Source organism: Lepidochelys olivacea, assembly GCF_965140295.1.
Source record: "Lepidochelys olivacea isolate rLepOli2 genome assembly, chromosome: 1".
In the NCBI taxonomy this organism is placed as follows: Eukaryota; Metazoa; Chordata; order Testudines; family Cheloniidae; genus Lepidochelys; species Lepidochelys olivacea.
In genome coordinates this window covers 256,198,414-256,221,450 of record NC_140411.1, presented here as the reverse complement: position 1 = coordinate 256,221,450, position 23,037 = coordinate 256,198,414, and the positions used below count along the sequence as shown (strand labels likewise).

The following is a 23,037-nucleotide window of genomic DNA, read 5'->3' as shown; positions in this document are numbered from 1 at the left end:
TTTTTTGACAAACTAGCCATCATAGCCACCTGCAAAAATGAGTCTGCCAATGGATCTCCATCCACAGCAGAGAAAATGCCATTCTTTTTTTCTCACTGAGGGTCCCTGTCCCAGCCATGCACCCTATGGGTTTAGAGCTGGGCAAGCAGTCTCATTTGAGCTAGGCAAGCAGTCTGTTTGGAAGCATCTGCTGCCCTGGAAGAGATGTATTTTTAGAGACCCTGAAACCTCCATGTCAAACCTGCATTTGTTGCCAGGGCATAGAAGTTCTCTCTCTCACACACACACGCGCGCGCGCACGGAACATGAGGAAATGGAGTGGCAGAACTCCATGTTACTACAAATCAGCCAAATCCAGGATCATGACCTCATCCAGGAGGAAAGTGTCCCACCTCTGGCAACTTCCTTGCCCAGATCAGCGTTAAGTAAAATCCCCCCCTTGCTCAAGTGGTTTTTTCCAAAGCTGAAACAAGATTTGAGAACTGTGAATTGTTAACTCCCGTTGTCCGTGAAGTAGTACTCACTTCCCCACCCTAATGCTTTGTTTAAACAGCATACTTTGGAAATGCTCATGCATACCTTTTAAGCCCATTAATAAAGTACCATGAAAACATTGCTTTTTGTGCCAGCTGTAGTAACAAGGTCCCTGCTCACTTTTATTTGCTAACTATCCCATGTCACTTTTCAGAACAATAGGTGTGTTTTGTCCTCATTCCAAGCTAATCCAATACTATCAGAATTACATGCTTTCTTGCTTAAAATGCTTCCACCCCATCAAGAATATGTGCCATATTCCACAGGACAAAGCCATTAAGGACAATGTGAGTGTTACAAAATTGAATTGTTGTTTTTCATTTCCCTCCATCTCTAAAGCCAGGCTGTCTTAACATAATGGCGCCAAACTCCTGGACTTGGAAGAGAAGAGAAATTATGATTTATTCATAACCGAACCCTTTCCAAGCTATCTAAAATAACACTTTTTTGTAAAATAAGGCTTGCAGGGCTTGTCAGAGCTTGGAATAAAGTGCTGGATCACATTAGGAAGAGGAAATTACCAGCTGCAGTTTACTGGGCTAAAAAAAATCCATTTCTAGTCCTGGTCCATGGGATATTGAACCTTAAATATGTTACTAGTCCAGGACTACCAGTGGTCAAATAATGTTAATCTAATATTGAGTTTGGTAAATCCGGCCACTTTGCAAAGTAGTTCCCTTCTTTTTGCAAATACATTTACTATTTGGAAACATTCTGTGAATGTCATAAGTAAGGCTGTGTGTCTGTCACAGAGGTCATGGAAGTCACGGATTTGGTGATTTTCCGTGATGCCCATGATTTCTGCAGCGGCCGACACGGCCTGTCCAAGCAGATCAGGCAGCCCCTGACCCAGCTGCACTGGCTGCCGCTGGGGCAGTTTGGGAGTGGGAGGTGGCTCAGGGCTGGGGCAGAGGGTTTGGGAAGCAGCCAGCATGTCCCTGCAGCTCCTAGGTTCTGCACGCTGCCTCTGCCCACAGGTGCCACCCCCACAGCTGCCATTGGCTGTGGTTCCTGGCCAACGGGAGCTACGGAGCTGGAACTCATGGCGGGGGCAGTGCACAGAGCCTCCCTTGCCTTCCCTCCCCCTAAGAGCTGCAGGGACATGTGGAGCTGGGTAGGGAGCCTGCTAGCCCCGCCAACCCTGCCCCCCACCATCAGCGGAGGTCCCGGGTTGCGCGCTGCCGCCCGGTCCCCCTCCTAGCACCAGCGGGGATCCCGGGCCAATCCCCACAAGCACCTTTGATGCCCATGGACTGCCCCCCGAGAGCAGCCGCAGCCCCCCGGCCCAAGTTTTAGTTAGGGGTATAGTATAATGAATTTTTGTTTACTGCCCGTGACCTGTCCATGACTTTTACTAAAAATACCTATGACTAAAACGTAGCCTTAGTCATAAGCAAACAATTGTTGGCCTACAGATTATTCACTAAGGCTATAGCCACATTAGAGAGCTTTCAGGGCCACAGCTGACCACTGTAAGCTTTGTAGTGGAGCTGCTCTAAGCTATCAGGAGAGAGATCTCTTGTCAGTTTAATTAATCCATCCCCAATAAGCAGCAGCAGCTGTGCTGGCGGGAGAAGCTCCCCCACTGACATGGCTCTGTCCACACCAGCACTTAGGTCCGTGCGACTTATGTCACTCAGGAGGGAGGCTTATTCATACCCGGGAGTGACATAAATTATACTGACATAAGTGGTAGTGCAGAAGTGTCCAGTGCTGAGATTTGGAACTTGAACGTAGAAATTGGTTGCTCAATTTGCAAGGCTTTGTTTGTGTTCCCTGATTGGACATCCTAAATTTTCTAACAGGAGAATAACAAATAGTGAATTGAGAATAGCAAATAATGCCCTTCAAACATGCATTGGTGACACAGGTTGTGAGTCATTCGTAACTAAGCAGCTGTCATTTGAATACTCATAAATAAAGAAGGATATTTATATTCACAAACATATCTGCAAACCTGAGTTTTCATTAGTTGACCAACTCTAAACAGCACTGAATATTTCCTTTCTTGCACCTCATCCTTATCTGGCAAATATTCCCTACCAGGTTACAAATACGCTAATGCAAGTCTAATTTGGGGTGTTAATTACTTTACCAGAATCCTTTTAAATATACGGTATTTAACCTCAGCGTGTCTTGTCTAGACCTGGGCAAACCTAAGAAATTCAGCCAGGTTTCTCAAGGTTTGTAAGCCTTTTAGTGACCTGCAAATGAACCCAGGCACTTACATCATTTCTACCTAAAACACAGCAGCTTTGATTGAGTTTTGCTTTTGAGTTATTTTGGTTCCCTTGTTCCTAACTCTCAAAGGTGCTGTACATGCATTTCACTTCAAAGCAAAAGTGGAATACAGTATTGTACGAACCCTTACAAAATGATACCCCTCCAAACAGCTCCAGGCTCTGCCATCTAGATTTAGCAACAAGGAAACCTGCTAGCAATGTACAATTTTAAATTGTATGTAAACTACAATTTGCTGCCTCATGTGTCACAGCAGCGCCTACACCAGGGGTGGCCAACCTGTGGCTCCGGAGCTGCAGGCGGCTCTTCAGAGTTAATATTCGGCTCCTTGCATAGGTGCTGACTCCGGGACTGGAGCTACAGGTGCCAACTTTCCACTGCTCAACCCCAGGCCCTGCCCCAACTCCACCTCTTACCCCAAGGCCCCTGCCCCTTCCCGCTTCCTCCCCAAACCTGCTGCATCCTTGCTCCTCCCCCCTCCATCCCAGAGCCTCCTGTATGCTGCCGCGGCGGGCGGAAGGGAGGGGGAGGTGCTGATCAGCAGGGCTGCTGGTGGGCAGGAGGTGGTGGGGCTGCTGACATATTACTGTGGCTCTTTGGCAATGTACATTGGTAACTTCTGGCTCCTTCTCAGGCTCAGGTTGGCCACCCCTGCCCTACGCTGATTTAAGCAGCAGCTCAGAAGGAGGCCCTTCCAGTTTTCTGGGACTTGAAGGAATATGGCTGTGATGCTGACCTACAGCAAGGCATCCTTCATATACTCACAACGTTGGAAAAATGCAAAGAGCAAGATCAAGTGTAGTGTTAGTTAATAACAGACCCATTTGCTCTTGAAGAATTCCACTGTCTCTAGTTAGCCCTGTTTCATCAGCAATAAGTGATGCAGGAGGCAGACAGAGTTGCAGGAATCTTAATTTACCAGGGGGCGGGGTTGGAAGTGCTTAGATACTACAGTGATGGGCACTATACAAAGGGCAGGGATGATCTGCTGTGGATGGAGGTCCATTGACAGACTCATTTTTTTCAGCGGACAGTGATGGCTAGCTTGTGATTATAAGGCTCTAGTGTTTTTGTGTAGCAGCAGCCTGGGCCCGTCTTGTGTTGCTGAACTGCTGATGATCACTATGAACCCTGAAAATAAAAATGCAAAAGGGATTATTTTACAATGTGCAGGAAAGGATGGTCTTGTGGCTAGAATGCCAGCCTGGGACATGAGAGATCTCTTCCCGCTTCTCCCACTGCCTCCCTGTCTGACCTTGGGCGGCCACTTAATCTTTCTGTGCCTCCATTCCCCATCTGTAAAATGGGGATAATAATTCATCCTTTCTCCCATTTGGTCTTGTCTATTTAAATTGTCAGCTTTTCAAGGCATGGCCCCTCTCTTCTTGTGAGTTTCTGTAGCACCTAGGACAGGTGCGCCCTGACCTCAGTAGGGGCCACTAGGTGTTACTGCACAGTGAATATTAAACAATAACGTATCCCTTCTATGTCTGAATGATACATAAAGGTCTCTAGATTGCAGCAGGTGTGTAGAATAGACCTGATTGTCCCAAGGCACTCAACTCCTGGGGTAACCATTTCCTCCCCCTCCCACAAGGCTTTCTGTGATCAATAATTGACCAAACTTGGAAATCCATATAGTTTGTAGGTGGAAATTTCTAATCTGGGAGAACTGGGGAGCTGGGCTAGAGAGCGGAAAGCCTTGCACATTTTTATCCATTAAAAAGGCAAACCAATAAAAATGCACTATTGACTCCCTTTGTATTGTCATAGGGGCTGGAGGGATATCTGGGCATTCCGCAGCCTGCTTGCTAGTATCTTGGAAACTGTCTCCTTTTTCCCAGTCCCAACCCCTTTTACGTAGGAGACAATGCGGACATACAGTGAGGGCCTTGTGCATCACCCGGGCCCCCAGACCCTTTGACACAGGGAATTCTTTCAGTGGCTAACCTCACTCCGTGAGGTCCACCCTCATCCAATCAAGAGGGTTGCAGCCTGGCATTTTCTAGGTTAATCTTGGAGGAAATTACATGCTTTGATTCCCAAAAGACTCAAGAGATATCTCTGTTTGTATTTGGATGACAAAGAAAGGAATTGGGAGATTCCATAATTTAATCCTTTTAGTCTTCTATTTGATTCACTCACTTCTCTCCTCCTCCTGCTACTCTTTCTTCCTCCGTTTTCACTTTCCCCTCTTTCCATTTTTCTCCCACCGTGGTTCTTGCATCACATTTTTTGTTCAAGCCCCCACTGCAGACTAGGAGTGTGGGGCAGGAAATGCAGCCTGAAGCTATAGTGAGAAGAAATGGGCAGCCAGTAAAGCTAACCTGAGTTTGTTGGATTGGATGCTGTTAGGGGCCTGATCCAAAACCCATCGAAGTTAATGGAAAGACTCCCAGGAATTTGCTCATAAAACATGGCGACACTCCATCCTCTATCCTGTATGAATTCTTTTGCTTGGAGCTGTTAAATCTCCCACCCTGTTTAACTTGAAACAAGGAAGATCTAGATTGCTCCTCAAAAAACTCTAATAGGCTAAGCATACATCTAACACAATGGTGCCTAACTCATCCAGGATATGGTAGGAAAATGTAACCAACACAGACTTTATTTCATGATAAAAATCACAAGTGAGCAAAGTCAGATCAATAGTTTGGGATTCTCTCCCTGCTTTTTAGTTCAGAAATAATATTTGTTTTGAATTAAATGAAAAGGCAACACCAGGAACATCTCAGGCTGCCTTATAGGGATATCCCTGCTGGCTAATGAACCTGCTCCACCCACATGGGCTGCTGCTTTTAGCCATCAAACCTTTTAGCCTTCAACCCGAAATGCAGCCAGCAATGATTCTGTTGACTCCAGCTGCCATGGGGGTGTGGCTTCTCCACAGGTGCAGTGCTGAGGTGATGGCTGCTGAGTTACTTCCAGACACACTGCAAGAGATCACAGGGACATTTCTTATAGCTACTCCAGTGAGGTCTCTTGCAAGACACCTTGAGGCACATTTCCTTGATCTCTTCTTGTCCTTGCAAATTATTGCATGCAGTAGCCATTTTGTGAAATAGCCTGAAGAAGTGCCATCAAATGCATTTAACACAAAATACTGTGCTTCCAACAGGCTGAAAAATGGGACAGAACCCCACTCATTCAGCCAACTGACTCATTGAAACAGCTTCAGATTTTCCAATCGCCACTCCCCTCTTCCCCCTGCAACACTCTGACTCATGCTATCTCATCCTTCGTAAGTAGACAATGGGATACTGCCATCCCTGTCCAGAACATCTTCAGGACAGGTAACAAACCTAGCTTTTGGCAATGTATGTTACGTTCAAGTATCCTGCCTGCTGAGACTGCACCTGAACAAGAGATCCTTTGGGATTCTCTGCCTGATCCTGTATACCCAGGCAAGTCAAGCAGATCTCAACCCTTTTGTGGAGTGCTCTACAACCCATCAAGAAAATGGAAGGTTCTCTGCAGCATCCCCTTCCATCTACATACACCACGAATCTTGTGGCTACCACTGCAGTGCCCACTGAAGTGGTTCTTATAAGCACCTTCTCTCCAGGACATAAAAGCCATACAAGGAAAAAAAAAACTCAAGGAAGAGACAAGCCTGGGGGGTAAAGGCTTATCCAGGATTCCAGTTTTGAGCATATTGACTGGTTGATGAAGTGAATACCAAATGCTCCTTTGGAGTTGTTTTAATATAAAAGCAAAAGTAATCAGGTAAAGCTAAGTGTGTATGGGAGTAAGGAAATGGCCAACTGTAGCTCACTTTCAGAGGCTTTACCATAATGTCCTATAGACTTCTAGGAAAAAATGATCCCTATGAATTTTGATCTTTTTCTACTGATCTTGGAAATCTCCACTATACATCTGGGGGCTGATTCCATGGTTGTGCCATGGCCTTTCTGTGATTCAGATATGGATTCACCAAAGGCCAGCACAAAGGGGCCGCTGGACAAGAATAAGCTTCAGTCTCCAGGGAATTCCCCAGCACCACCTCTATTGGAGCCCTGGCAAAGGGGGCCTACCCAGATGGTAGGGTGGCCAGGTGTCCGTTTTTCTGAACAGAAAGTCCGATAGTGTCAGTCAGACCTACTGACCAGACACCCAAAGTCCAGTTATTGCAGGCAGGGGAGGTGGGGAGGACCGGAGTCATCACCTACGCCAGCTCCTATTCAGCCAGGACAACCGCCTACCTGCATCGGGCGGATGCAGCTCTCAGCACCGGCTCTGCAAGTGAGTCCCTCCTGACCCACACAGGGAGAGGGGAGAGGACAAAAGCAGTGAGCAATGGAGGTAGGGGTAAAGAGGAGTGAACAGGGAGTGGGGCCTCAGGGGAAGGGGCGGGGCAGGGGAGGTTCTGGGACTCTTGCTGGAGTGTCCGGTTTTTAAATATTACAAAATTGGCAACCCTCCCAGGTGGCCAATAGAGCAGGAACACAATTTAAGTCAGCACTGGGGGCCATATGAGCTCCTGCAGCCCCTGAATAAGGCAAGGCGCAAGCTGCCTCCCTTCAGTGTCTGTACTAACACAGGGATGAACTGGGCCCTTGATGTTTAGGAGGCTGAGAGGTGCTTATACTACTGTGTGAGCAGGCTCCTTTGGGGCCACTTTTGTAGACTTACTCTGATAAATGCTTCACAAGAGTATAGGGACACAAGTACTGTATGCTGGCTTCTCACGAAATGCTCTTTACACGTATAACATAGGGACCAGAGAGCTGATGCTTTTCAACACCAGGCCTTTGCGTCTGATCCCCATAAAGGATGTGCTGTGTATGTATCAGACTGGGAATGGAGCACTTGCTTCCCCCAAGCACATCACGGGGGGGTTGCTTGGATTCTCTGAAAAGCAAGCTTTTAATCTTTCTAAACAAATTTGTGAGAGGAGACATCTGAGGTTTCTACCGTTACGGGGCTGAAGGTGAGATTTCAATCTCACTGGGGCTGGAGCAGAAAGCAGAGGGCTTTTTTATGTGTTTCTAATGCCCTTTTGCCCAGGAAATATTGCTTCCCACAAGTGTGCAGCTCACTAATCACAGAGAAAGATGCACGAAGGGGAATTTCTTTTAAAAACAGAAGGCATCTACTGAGCTATTATAGCACTTCCTTTCCCCCCTGCACGAGCTGCAGCATTCACATGTTTCTTACCATTGTAAATCCTCCCTAGGGTTTGTTCTGCTAGCATGGAGCCACAAGTTTTTCCGTCCAAAATATCTGTTTACATGCGAATTTACTGAGATTGGAAACCAAACCACTCAACCTACACCCTGCATAGCCTAATTATAATGCAGCAGTCTGACTCTGTCAACATCCTGCATGCTTTATAATAAAGTGCTGGCCAGTTAGACCAGTGGTCAGTAATCCATGCTGACATGGGATGGGGGGGAGGCAGGATGACTTAGATGATTCCTGTTTTGATCTCTCAAGCCAGTAGGCTGGGAACACTGTGAGGCAGCCCACGCAGCCTCTAGGGTGATGAAAGATGCCTTGCATTGTTCGTAAGTGACTTCATTGGATAGGCTAGAATGGCATTGCTGAGGCACCAAAGGAAGACCTGTGATGGGTCTTATGGTTAAGACATGGTATTGGGACTTGAGATCTGGGTTCAAATCCTGGCTATGTCACAGGCTCCTGGTGTGACCCTCAGCAAATCACTTGTATGGCCAGATTTGCAAAAGAGGGCAAGACTTTGCAGCTCACATTGTTCTCAGTGGGACCTGCTGGGTCGTGATTGCTTTTGAAAATCTGGCCCTTAATCTCTCGCTCTTTAGTTCCCCCTTTGTCAAATGGGGATATAACTTCCTTTCTCCCAACTTTTGTCTGTTGTAAGTTCTTTGGGACAGGGCCTGTTTCATGCTGTGTGTTGATGCGGTGTCTAATGCAATGGGGCTCTGACCATGAACGTGGCCTACAGGTACTTCCATAGTATAAATAATTCCTAGTTGCTTGAAACTTCAGGGGCTCCAGGGTGAGACTAATATCTCTTTTCTGCTCAGTATGGTGGCTTCTACTTCCCAAAGGCTCAGAAACACCAAGTGTAAATTAAAAACACTATTGAATCTGTTTCCAAGGGTATTTGCAGCAGGTGTTTCAGTCTTCCCCTGTGCAGTGTCAGAATAGAGCACAGAGCAAAACATTTATCTCTGAATTATTTAGCACCTATTGTCTTCAGAGATCCCTACAGCAGCTTAGCCCTGGATCTGCCTTGAAAGAAAATATATCCTCTAATTTAAAAAATGTGAGCTGAGTCATTGGAATGAGCCAGGCCATGTGGAAAATGGGGTCCAGAAACAAAGGTCTCACTGTGTCTTAATCAAGATGCCTTGTTCTTATGCCCTGGGTCCACATGGTGGTGGTGCCCCAGACATGACTATCTGGGAACAGAGTCTGTATTGTAGCAGTGGGGAAAGGGTTCTATAATTTTTACTGTGAAGGCTAATTTCCTGGACGAAGCAATGGAAGTCTCATTGCTTCATCTGTAATGGATGAAAGAGCGTGTGGATAATCAGCCTCCATTGTGAGTAGGACCGAAGCAGCACCAATGAGTTAGGAACCAGCAAGTCAGCAGAGTGGAGGGGTCATCAGAGGGAGAAAGTTTGTTTCATAAATGTGGGTGATGCATATACACTGTGATGATCTTCTGTTTAAAAAAATATATGCGTGTACCACTGAATGCCATGCCTCAAACTTCGAAACAGTTACTGTGAGCACACTAAGTTTATCTCGGCTTTTGAGTCTGCTGGTTACAGCAGTAATTCTCTACATGTAAAATGGGAAATACCATTAAACCCAGTTATATCTCTAGAACCAGGATGAACTTAAGTGCACGCACTGTAACTTTTGTTGCCAAAGAGGTGGCATCGTTTTTGGCTTTTTTTCATCCTACTCTCATTACCTCAAGGAAGGTTAGCCCTGGTCTACACTAGGACTTTAGGTTGAATTTAGCAGCGTTAAATCGATGTAAACCTGCACCCTTTTTTTCAACTTAAAGGGCTCTTAAAAATCGATTTCCTTACTCCACCCCGACAAGTGGATTAGCGCTTAAATCGGCCTTGCCAGGTCGAATTTGGGGTACTCTGGACACAATTCAACGGTATTGGCCTCCGGGAGCTATCCCAGAGTGCTCCATTGTGATCGCTCTGGACAGCACTCTCAACTCAGATGCGCTGGCTAGGTAGACAGGAAAAGAACTGCGAACTTTTGAATCTCATTTCCGGAGACTGCGGGAACTGTGGGATAGCTACCCACAGTGCAACACTCCGGAAGTCGACGCTTGCCTCCATACTGTGGAAGCACTCCACCGAGTTAATGCACTTAATGCACTTAGAGCATTTTCTGTGGGGACACACACACTCGAATATATAAAACCGATTTCAAAAAACCGACTTCTATAAATTCGACCTAATTTCGTAGTGTAGACATACCCCTTAGGGATAGCTAAAGTCCTGCATTTTCCTTTTTCTGGACTTGTAAGAGCCTGGCTAACGTACTGTCCCTGGCTAACGTACTGTCCCTGGCTAATGTACTGTCCCTACCTAACTTCCGATCATAGTTAGAGTAAACTTTGTGCTGATGAATGGGCTTTTTGACAGATGGACCTTTTGATGGGAATTTTTTAAACAAAATGAAAACTTTCATTTTGTTTAAAATCACCGTTTCAAAACAAACTTTTGTTTAGACTTAAAATGTCAGTTTGGTTCTTTAAATCTGGACAACTTTGTGGGTTGTTTTTTAAACTTTTTTCCCACGGCCCCCATTTTCTTCCCCACTCCAATCCAATGACATGAGAGGGAATGAAATAAAATGTGTGGGAAAGTTTTTTTAAAAAACATTAAAAAGGTATAGGGAAAAACCTGCTCTTCCCCCTCCCGCTAACTTTCCTTCATTTTCTTTTTCTGTCCAAACTTTTGTCACTTGGATAACAAAGTGTTGAAAGTGTTACTTTTTCTCAGAAAGTAAAAAACACTTCCAATATTTAACTGTTTCCTACACTTTGTTGCTGTTTTTCAACAGGCAAAAATTGGGAAATGGTAATACAGTGGAAGGGGGAGGGCCGCCCCCTTTTTTTTAAAATAAAACAAATAAATATTTTGGGGTGGTGGGGGGTCCTGAAATTTTCTATTTAGGACATTTTTGAAAAAACTAAAAAGTAGTCATCTAAGTCAACAGTTTTTAAGAAAAAAATGTTGATTTTGATGAAACCCTGTTTTCTGCTCGGAAAATAGCTTTTGTTAGAAATCTCCTGATCCGCTCTGTATAGAAGAGAATGGCTTAAAAAGCATATACTTGTCCTATACCTGGTTCTTACTGCACTATCAGTCCAACCCTTTGAGCGGTAACTTCCATCTGTTTTCCTCTGTTGTATATTCGATGACTGTGGCTATTAGCAGAGATGAGAGGAAGTATATGAGAGAGACTTTTTTTCCAATGACTCTGATGCAAATCTGGTTTCACAATTTTGAAGAAATCTATCCTTATTGACATTTTGAGGATATATATATATATACTGTTTCTTTAAATCAGACGCATGAAGCCAGGCAAGATAGGGCTGGGAAATTTCCTAAGACAAGCTCTACAGTGAAGCAGAGAGAGAGAGAAAGAGAGGCTTAATATGGTTTTCATTATGCTGATAAAGTTCCTTGTTCAGTGTTGGAAGAAAATTTACTGAGTCTTTGTCACATGATAGATTTTGCCTCCCTCTGTCCATAGCCTCTGTCCCCAGGATAGAGAATACATACAAACTGGTCTTGTCATTGATTATTACTGTTATTCTGTAAGGTGCAGGGAGATCATTATTTTCTCAGTCTACCAAAAAACCCTCGCAAGCCTTCAAGGAAATTTCCAGTGTGATTTTTCATCTGGTTTGGCAGATTCCTCTTGGAGAACAGAAAGTCAAGGGAAAATGGGAATTAGTAAAAGATGTTGTGAACCATCTGGAAATCCTTCATCAAAAAGGGAAAACAGCAGCAAAACAGTAGCTGACAAATAAATAAATAATCATGAACTGCAGTCTTTTTAACCATCTCCCTCCCTCCCTCCCTCTCTCTCTCTCTCTCTCCTCAGGGCCAAGTATTTCCAGGGGAAGAAGGTGAACGGAGAATTTGAGATCCGAGTGGAACAGGTCAGTGGACATTGAAATCCTCTGTAGCAAGGGTTCACGTAGGTGATTGAGACCCCACATGCAGGTGTCTGCGGGCATCAGCCAGGAGGAGAAGGGTGCTAAGGAGGAATTTTAAGTCTTGTCTGTTTCACAGAATTAGAGAAGCCAGAGATGAAAATAACCTTTTGGGCCATCCAGTCCTGCCTTTTCAGGATTGTTCCCTATTGTACTTTTTCTAGTGCTGCTTTGCATGTCCCTATGGATATGTCTACGCTGCAATTAAACCTCACAGCTGGCCCATGCCAGCTAACTTAGACTCATGGGAGTCAGGCAAAGGGGCTGTTTAATTGCAGTGTAGCCATTCAGGCTTGGGCTGCAGCCTGAGCTCTGGGACCCTTCCACCTTGCAGGGTCCTAGAGCCCAGGCCCCAGATTACCTCTCATGCCAGGGAAGATAGAACCAGGGCCAAGGAGTCTAGTGCCCCTATGTAAACTCTCATATGCCAGTGGGGGAGGGAGTGGAGGTGAGAGGGAGACCCAGAGGGATAGAAGCAGCCACCACAGGGCCCAGGAGCTGTGGGGGAGCAGGGAGTGGGACCCAGAGGGTCTGGAGCAGGCCTGGAAGCAGGTAGGAACCCGCAGAACCCTCTTCCCACCCTGGAGCCGGCTCTCTCCCCTCCCCTGCTAAGTCTCAGTACCTCCCTTCCTGTCCCTCCTCCGCTTCCATTTGCAGGGAGTATCTGCCTCTCCAGTGCATTCCCCTGCAATCATTCCATAATCTCCTTTTTCTCCTCTCCCAAATACCCCAAACCAAGGTAGTCAAATATTTTTTGTTAAGGTCCAAATTTCTTGGTCAAGGTATAGTCAAGGTCTAGACTCCAGAGAAAATAATAAAAAAAGTTAATAATAATAAGTAAATAAAAAGATGTTGGGGTCCATTCAAAAGCATCTGGTGGTCTGGTTTTGGCCCACAGTTCGCCTACTGACTGAAAACCCTGCATCTTCTTTCCTTCCTTCTCATTCAGAATTACAAATGCGCTCCTTGGAGAGGAGCTGTCTCCAGTACCCCTCTGGTGGAAGCCCACTGGCTGAAATAGACAGGGGAAGATTAACCCATCGCTGGGCCCTAGACAAAACTTCCTCATGTCCCCCCAGCCCTTCTCCCAGTTGGCTTCCTTGTGCAGGCATGCACCACAGCTTCCCATACTTGTAGCAGCTCTTGACGCAATTGCTAAGCGAACCCTGTGGGTAGAACAGAGGGAACATTGGCTGCTGGAAGTGGGACAAGGCTGGGCAGGCCCTGGGGTGGGGCGGGGTGACATTGGCCTCATGGCAGCGACAAGGAGGAGCTGTGCTGGCTGCCCCAGTTCTCTCTCAGGTTTGGCCCTGCCGCCTCTCTGTCATGACAAGGGTAGATGGGGTCACAGTGCCACTCAGGTTGGGCCCCATCCAAGAATTGGGCCCTCAGCATACGCTTAGGTTGCCTATGCCTTAAATCAGCTCTGGAAATGGAGCCTCTGCACTGCTGTTTCCCTGACTGGATAGACCAGGATCAGTGCCTACCATGGGGCTTGTAACAATTCCCAGGAACTCCTGTGAACCTCATCCAGCCCATCAGCCAAGACCTGTTACTTAGGTGGCATGCTCAGGTTTGGGCATAGGACCCAAAGGGGCTAAGGAGTGCAAGTAATAATCAAGTGTGCATGTGGCGAAAAATGTGCCTTCACTGCAGTGGCTATCAGGGCTCCCACTGCTAGGAACCGTTGCCTGCTAGTGTTGTGGTACTGAGAGTTACCTCAGTGAAGCCCCCTTCTAATAATAAATGTAACAACTGCAGCAGTACTCCAGAAAATTAATTATTTAATTGAGAGAAAGGTTGGACAACTGTGAACAGAAAGCAGGCTGCTTTCCCCCACTCCCCATATATGGCAATGGAGCCTAAGAGTAACAGATGGTGAGTTGCGCCCTGCTTCATTGGACCTTGAATGCAGAAGTGATCATCAGTTCTATCATTGTCTAACAAGGGAAATACAGAAGTTGTATTGTTGTGGGCAGTCCTTGAATGTGGCCTCAGGCCCCTGTGCATATCGATCAGGCCAAGAGGGGGGCGCTTATCTGTTCAGACTCCAACTCTTTGGGCTTCCTCTTTTACTCATCCCTTGGGGGACTCCATTGTTTTTCACTCACTCGCTTCTTTTTTTCATTTTTCTTGCCCTCCCCTGCTCCTCTCTGCCTTACTTATGACCCCTTGGCCTAAACCATCATGGAACACTTCACTTTGTCTTTTCTGCTACTGAACACAAGAAAGTTCTGGAGCCTAAAAAAGAGAACGCTCTTCCACAGTCCTGGCCTAGGAAGCCCACAGAAAAGAACTCTGTGTACATATGACCTTGTCCCAGACCTTACCATGCTGTAATGGTCTTTAACCAGGTGAGGCAAGGATCCAGGGCTGGTCTGAGTAAACTCTACACTGATCAAAAGCTAAGTGTTGTGGCTCTTCTGAAGCGGCTTGGGCCGTGTGGTATGCTTGTTCACATGTAATTATCCGGAAAGGTTTTTTCTCCCAGCTCACCATTGGATCCCATGGTAAATTTCCACTCATTATGTGCCCTGGGCGAAAACTTAGCTTTTCTGAGGAAAAAAGTGTTCTGTTTTTATAGCGAAACCAGATTTTACCTGTAACAATAAAATAGCCTCTCTTTTTTTACCAGCGGAAAGTGTTGAAGTGAAACATCCAAATGTTTAACACATTTGCAAAACAATGTCAGGAATGAGACACTTCAACGGTTTTGCTGGCAGTGCTCAAGTATGTGGTGTGGAACGCAGTTACATCCATTCTTCTGGGATGCCCAGAAATGGGATTTGAATCTGAGGCATTTGCCTTACTGCTTTTTCTCTCTCTGATTACAGCTTCATTCTCTGTTAACAAGCCCCATCGGCTGCTTTTGGGAGAAGCAGAGAGGGGACACTGATATTTTTTTCTTTTTTTGGTAGGTAATGACCTCATTTTATTTATACTGTGGTGGAACTGTTGAAAGCGGAACTGTCTCTCTCTCAGCAGCTGGTTGTGAGCTATCAAGTCTGGTCATACCCCCCTACCAGCTCTGAGAGTTTTCTCTTCTCCTTGGCTATAGTTCTTGAGCTTACACTTGTATGGAAACAGGTCAGGTTCTCAGGTTGTTTACTATGGAAATGAACTATGTGACCTCCATGCCCTCCCGCCTTCTCTTCCCCCAAGCTCTCCCTTCAGCTAATTTTATCCACACAGGCATTGAGAAGACAGATGCTCCATTCATTGCCTAGTGCTGATGAATATGAGAAAAGCATGGTAAGCCATACTGAGCTGGATGTGTACTCTCCAGTCCTGTTCCCTGGCTTCCATCCTCTCAAATCATTAATTAATTCAGCCACAAGGATCCTCTTTATTTCCTTCTTAGTTTCCTTTTTGCGTGCTCTTCAATTTAAACCCGGACACTGATTTATTGAGCGATCTATTAGGATGTCTAAAGTGTGCTATATTATCCATCTCAGGACACACATATGTGCTATTTATTTAAACCTTCCCATGAGATTGCTTTGTCTTACCTTATTGCCTTTAGTGACTGATTAACCTCAGTGCCAGGATCCTGGAAACAGAGAGAGAGAGAGAGCGTGGTGGGAGAAAATTGATAAGGTCCTGGAAGCAGAAAGGAAAAAAGAAAGAGAGCTGGAATAGTGAAAGAGCCAGGACCAAAGATCATCAGCGACAGTGAGGATTCTAATCCTGACCCAAAGAAGCAGGGTGGTGATAAAGAAGAACTGTTATTATTTGAGGGCTGGGGGCATTTATGTTCCAAGTGCATCTGGAAAAGTTCAGCATTGCCAGAAACTTCCCACCATGCATGCAGTTCCATTACCCAAACGTAATACTCTTACTAGTAATATTTAGGGATTTTAACTCTTCCAATGTAACATCTGTTTCCAAAGACTCCTTTCTCTTCTTGGATGTTGGAGAAATCAGTGAGGGAATTAAGCCAGAGCACTGGAAGCCACAGTGTTTATCTCTGTGTTTGGATCTCTAAAACCTCTTTCATCCAAGGGTACATTTAATCCTTTTCTTTAGCAACTTTTAGTGAATTTAGTGTTGGCCAAAGGGACCAGATTGACAGCCAAAGAGTCTTAAATTGTCTCGTTAGCCAAAAAACAGGTACAGCAGCTATGCAAGCTTCCCCACATTGCTCCATCAATGTACCTCAAGCCTGATCCTGAAAGACCTCTCCTAACACAGTTAGAGTAATTCAGTCTCCATGTTCATTTAGGCCTCCATACAGTAAAGCACTTAAGCATGTGCTTATCTGTAAGTACGTGAGTATTCCCATCTCTTTTCAGCAAAGCAATTAAATTGGCTTCAGTGAGACTAAAGCATGTGCTTAAAGTGTAGCTCGTGCTTAAGTGCTTTGCTGAACTGGGGACTTAATCCTTGTCCTTTCTGCCAAAAAGGGAGTCAATTATGGTTGTGCTTTGTTATGTGGATATTTTTCTCCCAAGTGGCCTTCTGTGACAATGGTATTCAATCACTATCAAGCTGAGTCGCACTTTGGAAGTGCTGACCAACAGGTGGAAGTCTTGGTTTATCTTATTCCCAGGGCCCTAAACCATCTAACCCCTGAGAATTTATCTATCTAAAAATTCAAGACCTCAGATTCAGTATTGCCAGTCCCAAGCATTTGAAAATCATGAGTTGGTCTCCAAACAAATTAGATTTTTTATAATAATAATAGTTGTTGAGTTCCTTTGATTTGCCTTCTGTTCTTGAGCCCTTAGGGTGTGTGTTCTCATAGTTTTCTAGAAAAAAATATTTTATAAATAATGAAAAGCTGGGGGCTCCTTCCCCCATCAAGGATGCTAGGCTAGAACTGCCATGAAGGAGACCCCAAATGGATTATAATACCTTGGTCTCTTTCATCTCAGTCCAACAGGTGCTTGAACACTGTGGAGCTCAGCCTCATGAGGAAGATGTGGCATACCATCTTATTTTGGGGGTACGTGAATTGTGCAGCTACTGATCACCCTAATCCTTGGGACATAGAAATGCAAAGGAGAATCTGAACTTCTTTTTTTTTTTTGTTACTTTTCAATCTGTGACGGGTTCCCCGGAGTACAATCTGGAATTGGGGTACCACTCAGCCCTACGTCTTACCAACCTAGGCTCCCTCTCACACTGTGATGCTATGACAAGCTGCAAATCCCTCCAGGTCTTGCATTCACACAGCCATCCACAGACAGGAATACACCCAGCTGAGTTACATGAATGCTTTCACCAGACACTCATGAGCCAACAATAGAGAGGCTCCAGCCAATTCCCCCGCTCTCCCCACCCAGCTCCCCAGCCTAGGACCCCAGAGCTGTACCGTCTTGCCCTGGTCAGAAGCCTGACCAGTGTAAGTTTATGACCTAGTCCGCCCCTCCCTCAATATGGAGAGGACATGCATCAGCCCTTGTTCCTGAGCAGATTTCCCTTGCACTTCAAGCAACACACTATTTTAGATAAAAAAAAATATAAAACAGATTTATTAACTACAGAAAGATAAATTTGAAGTGATTATAAGTAGTAAGCATAGAGATCAAAGGTGAAAAGAAAAGGAGTACTTGTGGCACCTTAGAGACTAACAAATTTATTTGAGCATAAGCTTTCATGAGCTACAGCTCACTTCATCAAATGCATCCGATGAAGTGAGCTGTAGCTCACAAAAGCTTATGCTCAAATAAATTTGTTAGTCTCTAAGGTGCCACAAGTACTCCTTTTCTTTTTGCGAATACAGACTAACACGGCTGTTACTCTGAAACAGATCAAAGGTGGTTACCTAAGAAATAAAAAGTAAAATCACAATCTGAGTTCTATGAACTAGACAGGATTTAAATCAAGCAATGTCTCACCCTGATGGTATAATACCTTAATACACAAGCTAGGATTCTCCTTTCCAGCCTGGGACCACCTCCCCAGTTCAGTCTTTGTTCTCTAGACATGTTTCCAGGTGTTGAGTTGTGGGGGGAGTGAGGCCAAATGATGATGTCACTTCCCCTTTTTATAGCTTCTTCCAGCTTGCTGGAAAGATCCTTTGCTATGACATGAGTCAAGCAGCCTCCATTGTGTATGCACTCTCTGAGAGGTTTCTATTGTATACAGTTCCTGGGGTAATCCTCCTGTGTGTGTGTTCCCCCTTAAATCACTTTCTGGCTGCCCCATTGTTGTACCTGAAAGACTGGTTGTGAGCGTTTCCAACTTCAGAACATATTTCAGTAACACACACAGCAAAACCTCATAACTTCACAGACAGTGATAGCACATACAACTTAAGGGGATATTAATGTTCAACAGATTAAGATTTTTAAAATGATACCTTACAAGGTATACTTTGTACAAAACATAACATAACTATATGACAGTGGTGAGTATGGGGGTTCCAGGGTGTTGCTTTGGGGTAAGAGAATATAACCATTGTAGATGGAGGCTGTCAGGGTTCCTTCCCCACTCTGAACTCTAGGGTACAGATGTGGAGACCTGCATGAAAGACCCTCTAAGCTTATTCTTACCAGCTTAGGTTAAAAACTTCCCCAAGGTACAAACTTTGCCTTGTCCTTGAACCCTATGCTGCCACCACCAAGCGTCTTAAACAAAGAACAGGGAAAGAGACCACTTGCAGACGTCTTCCCCTAAAATACCGCTCCAAGCCCTACACCCCCTTTCCTGTGGAAGGCTTGGTGAAAATCCTCACCAATTTGTACAGATGAACACAGACCCAAACCCTTGGATCTTAAGAACAATGAAAAATCAATCAGGTTCTTAAAAGAAGAATTTTAATTAAAGAAAAGGTAAAAGAATCACCTCTGAAAAATCAGGATGGTAAATACCTTACAGGGTAATCAGATTCAAAACATAGAGAATCCCTCTAAGCAAAACCTTAAGTTACAAAAAGACACAAAAACAGGAATATACATTCCATTCAGCACAACTTATTTGACCAGCCATTAAACAAAAGGAAATCTAATGCATTTCTAGCTAGATTACTTACTAACAGAAGTTCTGAGACTGCATTCCTGATCTGTTCCTGGCAAAAGCATCACCCAGACAGACAGACCTTTTGTCTCCCCCACCCAGCTTTGAAAGTATCTTCTCTCCTCATTGGTCATTTTGGTCAGGTGCCAGCGAGGTTATCTTAGCTTCTTAACCCTTTACAGGTGAAAGGGTTCTGCCTTTGGCCAGGAGGGATTTTATAGCACTTTATACAGAAAGGTGGTTACCCTTCCCTTTATTTTTATGACAGAGGCAAACTACACACTATAGTTAAAAGCTAGTAACTGATTTTTCTTTAAGGTCACAGGTTATTCAGGCTTCTCCAACCCCCTCCATGATACCCATCTAGAGTTGGCCTTTTGGGCCCATGAAATCCAGTGGCTTCAAGTCCTTTTTAATCTTGTTTTTAGAGAGGATCTCAGACCTGATTTTAGCTGTGGGAGAGGCATTGCTGCCTGGGCTGGTGCTGATGGCACTAGGGCCCACTTAAGAAAGCTGCCTCCAGCTGAGCATGCTCCTCTGCTCAACGACGGGTGTGACCTCTGGCCACAAGGGAGTGAAGCTGAATACAGTAGTCAGTACAGCATAGACTATGTCTAGACACAGGACTGAGAATAAAGGACTGCTGGTTATTTTCAGGGCACGGAGAGGATATTGAAGTGGATAAAACTGGTGGGATGCAGAGCGGCCCCCTCTTAGAAGTCCCTGTTATCTAAAGTCACTGAACCTGGCCCAGATAATTCTGTCCTTTTTGACTATTACTTAAACTCTGCTGGATCACTTTTTCCTGAGGAATGTGTGATCTGGAAACCTGGTGATTTCTAGAAATCACCTTCCCACCCCACCACCCCCAATAGCACGGTACAGCATGTGCACCACACCACTCCAGAGAATGAGAGTCCGAGAACAACACAGAGGATTAGCAGCAGAGATAGTGCAGCTTTTCTCTTGCAGAATCTGCTGCCGTTTGGATAGTATTTCTTCAGATGTTTCCTAGAGCATCCTTCCTCAGCCCTTATGTCAGCTAATGGCTCTATGCAGGGACAGAAAGGGGTAAGGAGAGGAGCGCTCAGGCCAGAAGGCTCATGTAAATTTGTAAAGTTTGTTCCTGTTGCTCTCCCACCTCCTCTCTTTCCCACCATTTCTTTCTTTATCTCTCTCTAACACTCATTCTTCTTTTACAGCTCATTCACTTGTTCCCACGCCACGGGGTTTTTTCAGGGTGTTATTATTCAATGAACTCCTCTATGTATGCTTCTGGAAATCTCTTGTGGAATAGGGTTATGACTGTGCTGGTAATGTTGACAAGGATTGCTCATGAATTACCTAGACAAAAGAGAGTTATAATACAAATGATCTCTCCAGTTTCATTGTACTTAAATTCCTAAATGAGTATTTTAATTAGTGGCATAGAGCGGGCATTCTGAAAGGAAGAATCTGATAGGCCAAAGAAGTGTAGTCACATAAACAGTCCTTTCTAGCCCCATGGATTAACCATTTATTAAACAACCATATAGTTATTCGTTTTGTTTGTTGGTTTAAGGAACTTGAAATTTTTATGAAAGAAAGGATTTCCAGAGGAGCCGTTCTTAAATATGGATACCTACAGTTAGGTGGTGGTCTTCACAGTATTGCTAAATCTATTATTCAGAAATCATGACAATAGGCCTCCAGAAAACTGAGACTGATTTAAAAATACTGATTTTTTTAAAAACAATAAAACTGTTTTTTTATTTGCCTTCTGCTCTTTCGAGCCATTAGGTTTCGTATTTTCAAGCTATTCGCTGTGACAATGGGCCCAGAAATGTTCTTTTTTTAAAAAAAAATTGAATCTGAGATTTTAATGTAGTGGCATGACTCAGCTGGCACTTTAAGAAAAACAACAAATATCGCAAGACTGGCAGTAAAAGCACGACAGCTGACAACACTGAATGGCACTTAACCTTCAGCACAGGTACCAAGCGGCATGTGGCTACCTGGTATCAGTGTTCCCTGTAGGCTGTGTGCATTCACACTGGCTCAGGGCCATTAAATAGCATGTGTCAGGGTTTCTTCCCCACTCTGAACTCTAGGGTACCGATATAGGGACCCGCATGAAAGACCCCCGAAGCTTATTTTTACCAGCTTAGGTTAAAAACTTCCCCAAGGTACAAACTTTGCCTTGTCATTGAACAGTATGCTGTCACCACCAAGCGTTTTAAACAAAAAACAGGGAAAGAGACCACTTTGGAGACGTCTTCCCCCAAAATATCCCCCCAAGCCCTACACACTCCCTTTCCCGGGGAAGGCTTGATAATAATCTTCACCAATTTGTACAGGTGAACACAAACCCAAACCCTTGGATCTTAAAAACAATGAAAAATTAATCAGGTTCTTAAAAGAAGAATTTTAATTAAAGAAAAGGTAAAAGAATCACCTCTGTAAAATCAGGATGGAAAATACTTTACAGGGTATTCAGATTCAAAACACAGAGGATCCCCCTCTGGGCAAAACCTTAAAGTTACAGAAAACAGGAATAAACCTCCCTCTTAACACAGGGAAAATTCACATAAAACAAAAGATAAACTAATCCGCCTTGCCTGGCTTACCTATACTGGTTGCAATAATGAAGACTTGAATTAGGATGAATTGGAGAAGATGGATTTCTGTCTGGCCTCTTTCAGTCCCAAGAAAGAACAACCACATAAACAAAGAGCACAAACAAAAGCTCCCCCCTCCCCGCAAGATTTGAAAGTATTTTGTCCCCTTATTGGTCCTTTGGGTCAGGTGCCAGCCAGGTTAGCTGAGCTTCTTAACCCTTTACAGGTAACAGGATGTTGCTTCTGGCCAGGAGGGATTTTATAGCACTGTATACAGAAAGGTGGTTATCCTTCCCTTTATATTTATAACAGCATGCATGAGACCTCTCACTGGATGTACAATGTCCTACTCCCCAGCTACACCACCTTCACCTTCCTTCTCTGATGGGCAACCCATACATCAAACACACATCCCATTCCCACTCCATGCACTCATTCACACATCCTGTTTGGCCTTCTTCCTGCCCAGGGATTAGGGACTGCAGAGTCATTAAAACTCTGTAACTCTGTAAATGTCAATATTAGTATAGTGCAAATCAATATTTACAAAGTGCTGGCTTTTTTACCTACAAAAATTGGAAATTATCAACTAGAACTGTTGGAAATGTCAGTACAAAATGATTAAGGGATCCCATTTACTGGGTTAAAAATTACACCCCTCCCTCCCCCCAAAGAGAGACCATACTGCTCTAGTATGATGACAACTGGCTCATTTCAGAAGCAAGGCTGGGAAGGGCAAAGTGTCCTAGCCAGAGGCAGGTCCTTGCAACATAAGGGGCTTAAAGAAGAGAAAAAAGGGGGAATTAATGGGGATCCTTAGGAAGATGGACAGGCCTCTCAGGGAAAGGGATAATCAGTAAAGAGAAAAGCAAATAGAAAGGATGAAAATCCTCTTCTACTTCTTCTAATACTGCTTAAAATTTAACATACCCAGCATCAGCCTCTCAGCGTGTCAAGTGGCTCATATAGAGTATTCATCAGGTGCAAAGAACAAAAGCATGTGGAGTGAAAAACCAGCCAAAGAGAAGAGGAATTAGCAAAAGAGAGGTCTGTTGCGAAATTTCTGGATTCTGTTCAAAGATCTGTGTGTGTGCATACACTTGCAGTGTACGTATGTTTGTACGCAGATACGGTATTGCATATACAATTGTGGAGGTGTCCTGTCAACTCCATAATTAAGATGGCATTGAAATGGCATTGAAATGTGAAGTTAAAGCAGTATAAAAACGTGTGTGTGTGTGTGTATAGTCATATAAAAATCCAATGTAACCTTGTCTTTTATTTTAAATAGGAACCAACGAGAGGAGCTTTTAGTTAGATTAAAAACAGATGAGGGCTTAGAAAGTTCAGTAGCTCAAAAACCAAAAGCACAGGGAGTGCTGGGAACTGCGTGGACATGCTAAGCCTGCTAGCTTAAAAAAAAATATCACAATCCTTCTCTCCACTGCCGTGTAGGAGATTAAACTAGAGTCAAATGCATCTGATTAGAGAACAGAATGGAATATCTTTTCTGGACTTTTT

The 23,037-nt window shown here is 44.5% G+C and overlaps 1 protein-coding gene and 1 long non-coding RNA gene across 2 annotated transcripts in view; one reads left to right on the top strand and one right to left on the bottom strand.

Moving 5' to 3' along the window:
• SYN3 (synapsin III) overlaps positions 1-23,037 on the top strand; it is a 279,080-nt gene that overhangs the window by 34,648 nt on the left and 221,395 nt on the right. Inside the window, exon 3 of the mRNA XM_084610849.1 lies at positions 11,848-11,905. Coding sequence (XP_084466975.1) covers positions 11,848-11,905 — 58 coding nt within the window. The remainder of the gene's footprint in view (positions 1-11,847; positions 11,906-23,037) is intronic.
• On the bottom strand, positions 5,423-21,608 carry LOC311510852. The gene is made up of 3 exons (XR_014709153.1): positions 21,526-21,608; positions 18,936-20,263; positions 5,423-5,708 (listed from the first exon to the last, which is right to left on the bottom strand). It is a non-coding gene; the product is annotated as an uncharacterized lncRNA (long non-coding RNA).